This window comes from Gastrolobium bilobum, unplaced genomic scaffold (genome assembly GCF_033153095.1).
Source record: "Gastrolobium bilobum isolate Gb01-03AN ecotype WA unplaced genomic scaffold, APGP_CSIRO_Gbil_v1 utg11908, whole genome shotgun sequence".
Lineage (NCBI taxonomy): Eukaryota > Viridiplantae > Streptophyta > Magnoliopsida > Fabales > Fabaceae > Gastrolobium > Gastrolobium bilobum.
The window spans coordinates 80897-86907 of record NW_026900091.1 but is presented as its reverse complement, the minus strand read 5'-3'; the positions used below and the strand labels follow the sequence as shown (position 1 = coordinate 86907).

The following is a 6011-nucleotide window of genomic DNA, read 5'->3' as shown; positions in this document are numbered from 1 at the left end:
TATAAATGATTTGTCATGCTATTCGGATTAAAAAATGCAAGTGCTATGCATACTTACGAGGTATATTATTTGGAGATATGTTATTCGACCTATCTTTATTCTGTCTACCTCTGTCTATCATTTTTAATACCATTAGATTATAATTTCATTCAACGATAGAGATTTGTGGAATAAAAAATCATTTTTTTTTTCTTTTTCCTCATTGTCTCCGACACTCTTTCTCTCTCCTCTCCTTTCTCCATAATTCATTTAATTGTAAAATCAGTAATTCTAAACACCTAAATCAGGTTTAAGGCAGAGATAGCAAAAGGGTGCAACCTCATCCCATAATTCCAATCACCGACAAAATGAAGAAAATTTAATAAAAAAAGGGAATTTTCGGATCAGGGACCTCTAAATTGTTAAATGGTGCGAATGAGGGTGGACATCTCCATGGTTGAGAAAGAAAACAAAAAAAATTGATTGATTTATCTACAATACAATGAGCTGCGGGTACAAATTCATTAAACGATTTTTTTGTTTTGCCGATTCAATTACTACAATTCTACAATACAATGAGTTGCATCATCATATGTTATTATTTAAAAGAGAAATGCTGAATACAATTCTATAATACAATGAGTTGATTTTGTCTTGGTCAATAGAGAGAAGGAGGAGGAGAGAGAAAGGGTGAGAGGCGGGAAGGAGAATGAAAGGAGTAAAAAGGTTTATTTTATGTTATAAATCTTCACCGTTGGATAAGATTATAATCTAATGGTGTGGAAAGGGATAGACAAATTAAAAGTAGGCAGAATAATTTATCCCTATTATTTATTAAAGCGTTTTATTAATATCATGTTAAAGGAGATAAATTATCTCATGTCATAGAGACAAACTTGAGGGCTCCACCACCTAAAAAAATAAAAAGAAAAGAAAAAAAGAGAGAAAAAAAGATGGCACAGTTATCAAAGGTGTGTATGAGAAAAAACTTATCCCATGTAGCATGAGAATAGTTTTTCCCTTTATTAAAATATCTTCAATTCTCTTATACATCCCGTCTCCAATGGAAGTGATTATTTGTAGCACTCCGGATGTTGGGTTAGGGAAATAAGGAGAGAAATAGAGAGAGGTAAGAGGTGGAGAATTAGAGGAAAAAGAGGAATTTGAAAATTTTCTTCTTGATATTGCGTTAACAAATTTTCTTTCATACATATAATAGTTGCAAACCCTACGAAAATGCAAATTTAGAAATTCATAATAATACTCATGTAAATAATAATTTATAAATTCATAAATAAAAATACTAATAATTTGAAATTTATGAGTAGAGAAACTCAAATCCAAAATTAAATTAATCAGATCCATTAAGATTTCGGACATTGATTGATATATATCAAAAAATAATATTTTTAAGTAGACAAGCTTCTAATATCTTCGGGGGCGCTAGATTACTTGACCCATTAATCCTTCAAGTAAACTGCTTTCTTCTCAAGCCTCTTGGGCTCCATCTCTGTAATTGGGCTTGCTACATTATTATTATTATTGGAACAAGAGAAACAAAAAGAGAAGAAAAGGAAAACATGTAATAATTGGAACAAGAGAAACAAAAAGAGAAGAAAAGGAAAACATAAGAATAGTTAGAGGCAACTGAGCTAAATAATCAACTTAGAAGAGTAAGCCTTATGAAGTTCAACATGAGTCTTTTGATGCTCCAGCAAAATTTTATGTGGCATTAGTAACACAGGTATAAGAGGAAGTATGGGGGGGGAAGAAGGAAAAAGAAATAGCATTGTTGTTGCCATCAAACTTATAATATTTATAGGAAATATGGGCTCGTGTACATTACTTTTGTTATTCTCTAAACATGAGCCAAGGACACTTATTATTCTCTAAACATGAGCCAAGGACACTAATAACACAACCAGCCAAAGACAAGACCACAAGGGGGTTATACTAGAAGTAAACAAGCAAACAACTACTCCAGACACATATGCATCCATCACGCATGCTACTCTCATTGTTTATTTTTTATTGGAACAATACACATGTGGATGTTAGATTAATTACTTAACTTTGGTTGGAACAATTCGAACTGGTTGAGATTTTTCTAAGGTAATCCCATATTCATCTTCTTTGTCCAAGTCATCAAGGTTTATGCCTTCCTCAAGTTTCCAATTGTAGCAATTGACCAATGATCCCAACATAAGTGGCAACATTCTAACAGCCAAAGGCAAGCCAGGGCATATTCTTCGTCCAGATCCAAATGGTATGAGCTCAAAATGATGACCTTTAATATCAACTTCAGAGTCCAAGAACCTCTCAGGTATAAACACATTTGGATTATCCCATTTAGTTGGATCCCTACCAACAACCCAAGCATTGACCAACACTTGTGCATCTTTTGGGATGACGTAGCCACCAATTTCTACATCAATCTCAGCCTTTCTGGGAAGCAATAAGGGAACTGGTGGATGCACACGGAACGTCTCTTTTATAACTGCATTTAAGTAAGGGAGCCTACTAACATCTGTTTCTTCCACAGTGTTACCTTTGCCAACAACTTGCTCCAGTTCTTTCTCCACTTTTGACATAATCTTTGGATTGTGAATTAGCTCTGCCATTGCCCATTCTAGTGTATATGTTGTTGTGTCGGTTCCCGCAACAAATATGTTCTATTACACAAAAATTATTAAGTGAGAAACTCGGTAAACAGAACTGTTATTGCATACATACATATTTAATTTAAGCATAGATACAAGAATATCTTATCCTAGTAACACAAGCAGAAGTACATATATATAACTTTTTTCTAATACATATTACACTCACATAAAATAAAAACACATGGACTCTGCTTTATTTATACCAATTTTTTTAAGGAAAAAACTATTCTCTTTCTTATACACTCATGGATTTTCGTAAAGTTTAATTTTTTATTTTTTATTTTTTATAAGGAAATGGAATCCACTCAAGATTATGTCTTTGGTAGGAGAGAACTACTCTACTATACATGAGATTAATAAAATCTTTTTTTTAACAGATTTTTGATAAATACAATTATGTAAATTCATGTTTATATTTCAAGTGGATGTAATATGTAAAGTAAAATCTATTTTGTATCCCTAACAAAAAGTACGGTCTTTATTTTAGTTTTTTACAAAAAAAATATTAGTCCCGAAATTCCTAAGAAATTTAAAGTGGATCCATTTTTTAGTGACCTCGGAACTATTTTTTTTTTAAAGAACTAAAGTGAAGACCGTATTTTTTGTTAGGAATCCAACTATAATATGTATTAGAGGAGTACTAGAAATTTATTCAATATGAAAGAGTCAAGAAATTAAACAGACATGGAGAGAGAATAAAAATAAATGGACTCAGTTAACTCTATTTATACTTATTTTCATAGCAAATTTTTAAATAAATGTAATTAGGTGAATTTGTGTTTCTATTTTAAGTGGGTGTAATATGACGATGGGTTCTTTTACGTGTTATTTAACAAGTTTATATTTATAACCTATTTTTGTTTATAATTTCTTACAGTTATATTTTAACAGTTGATTTTTGTCCATCAACAGTTATTATTTCATTAATTAATTATTAATTCACAATAAATAATAACCGTTGATTGATAAAAATTAACGGTGGTTAAAATATGATCGTAAAAGATCGAAAACAAAATAGATCATCATAGAGAAGAGAAGGGGGAGAGAAAATACCAGCAACAAATGTTCAATTTCATCTTTGTCCATTTCAATCTTGCCATTCTCTTGAGAAATATTGAGCAAGGCATCAAGGACGTCATCATTTGAAGAAGAACCTGTTCCTTCCCTAACCTTCATCCGTTCACTAACGAAGCGACGGAAGATAGTCAACACTTTCTTAACAGAAACAATAGAGCGTTTTCTGATACCCTGCAAGTCAAGCATCTTCAAAGCAGGGAAAAAATCAGACAAGTTAGGTGCTCCAACCTCTTTCAATATGCTCACAACAATCTCCTTATACTCTCCTGCTTCAGCTGCAGAGTGAACAAAATCCGCAGAGAAAAAAGTGTTTGACAACAAATTTATCGTTGTCTTGAAAGCTGCTCTTCCAATATCCACAGCTTCACCAGTTTCACTGCACTTGTTGATGTCATTTAATAGATCATTCAACTTCTTGCGCCTGAGTGCTTGGCTAGCATCAAGTGTTTTATTGGAGAATAAATTGTTGTTGCAGATTTTTCTAAGGTCACGCCAACGAGGAGAAACACGCATGAAAGACAAGCTGTATTGGTCATGGTTGAGAACTGAAAGTGCATCAGGAACGGTTCTGTTTGAGAGTAAGAGATCATGGGTTTGGAGCACTTCTCTGGCCATGTCAGCTGAAGATATGACTATGGTTGTTACTTGGCCTAATTTTAAGGTCATAATTGGTCCGTGAATGTCTGAAAGTTTGGCTAATGAATGGTGAGGTTTGTTCCCAAGTTGGAGAAGGTTTCCAATTATGGGAAGTGGGGTAGGTCCTGGTGGAAGCTTGGTGTTTGTTTTGCTCTTACTCTTGTCGCTGCTGCTTTTTGTTGCAAGAAGAGATCGAAGAACAAAAAGTACGGCGAATGTGAACAAAAGGTAGAGTGTGGAACTTGATAGCTCCATTGTTTTGGGGTTTGATAGAGACGCAGTCACTTGTGAACTGGTGAAGGGAACAGAGGAGAATAGGGAGTGACACACTTGTGGAGGTGCTAAATGGACTTATTTATAGGATAAGATGGGAGACAAGTTAGCAATAATTTTTTTTAAAGGGTAATTAATTTGTCATGTTAAAGGACAAGAATCAAATTTTATGTAGATAGAAGATTATGATGGGACCCACTGAAAAATGAAATAAAAATAAAATTAAATTGTGATTTTCGTTTTCAACGTCTGTGCAGGAAAGAACAGTAGCTTTTTAGTAATAGGACAAGTTGATTTTCCTTTTTTTTTTTTTTATTATTATTATATCGACTCTAATTATATTTTTTGTTTTTGAGGTGAGGCTTTCAATTCTTTAAGCCCGTTACGATACTAATTTCAAGTTAAGATTTAATTATATTTAAAGTTTATCACCTCTTCTAAAATGAATAAATTTTTGAGTACAGTTCATTTTGAGTTCCTAATAAAAAATAAGTCTTCACTTTTGTTCCTTATGAAAAAAAAATTAACTTTTAATATTTTACAATTTCAGTTTTTTGAAAATGTGATTCCTCGATGAAAATTTAATTTAGTTTTTAAAAATAGACTAATATAGATATTTTTTTTATAAGGGGTGAAAATGGAACCATATTTTTTATCATGGACCTAAAAAAATATTTACTCTAAATTTTTTGTAGCTGTGGGATGGAAACACATGGACTCACTCATTGTTTATATAAAACGGGGTGAACTAAATGTAACGAGGGGAGTAAGTATTTTTTAGGTAGTTAGTACTTGGTACTCTCCATCTACGATAGAGAAAATAATGTCATATTTCAGTTTTAATGAATTTTTTTAAGTCACTTTCCTATTTGTTTTTTTCACTCTATTAATGGAGACTAATTTTCAAGGGGGAAAGAATTAAAACAGAATCATTCAAATCAAAATGTTCCTAGTCTACGATTGTCATCATTTTCAAACTTAGAAATTGCTGGTACTGATATTATCGACCAATATAGAACGATTCCTTGTATATCTTCATCCTCATCAACCATATATTCAATGCTACGTAAGATTAGGGGTGACCAACATTGTATACAGAGTAAAATATCTTTTGGTACTCAACAAATATTATTGGCCCTAATTTCATTCTTTAGAAAAAAAATCGACCCGTAGTTCTTTTAAAATTTAAAATAGACTTATGTTTATAAAAGATTAATTTGAATCTTTTTTGAATTTCAAATAGACCGTGATTTTGACTATTTGAGTCTATTTTGAATTTAAGAAAACAACAAATTGACTTTTTTTAAAGAGATTAAAATGGACCTTGTGATTTTTTGTTGAGGACCCAAAAGTATGTATGTATTTCTTGTCAAAAAAATTGTA

At 32.0% G+C, this 6011-nt stretch overlaps 1 protein-coding gene across 1 annotated transcript; it reads right to left on the bottom strand.

Annotated features, from left to right (window-relative positions):
* Positions 1-1780: 1780 nt before the first annotated feature.
* Positions 1781-4642, bottom strand: LOC133295268 (geraniol 8-hydroxylase-like). Its single transcript, XM_061494073.1, has 2 exons — positions 3696-4642; positions 1781-2651 (listed from the first exon to the last, which is right to left on the bottom strand). The coding sequence occupies exons 1-2, from the start codon at positions 4608-4610 to the stop codon at positions 2043-2045; spliced, it is 1524 nt and encodes a 507-aa protein (XP_061350057.1). The 5' UTR covers positions 4611-4642; the 3' UTR covers positions 1781-2042.
* Positions 4643-6011: the final 1369 nt, after the last annotated feature.

Bases quoted from the DNA above. Each gene is read 5' to 3' on its own strand.
- LOC133295268 (XM_061494073.1), bottom strand. From the start codon at position 4,610: ATGGAGCTATCAAGTTCCACACTCTACCTTTTGTTCACATTCGCCGTA. The intron at 2,652-3,695 runs GTATTTTCTCTC...TTTGTGTAATAG, and splicing joins AAATTGAACATTTGTTGCTG to AACATATTTGTTGCGGGAAC.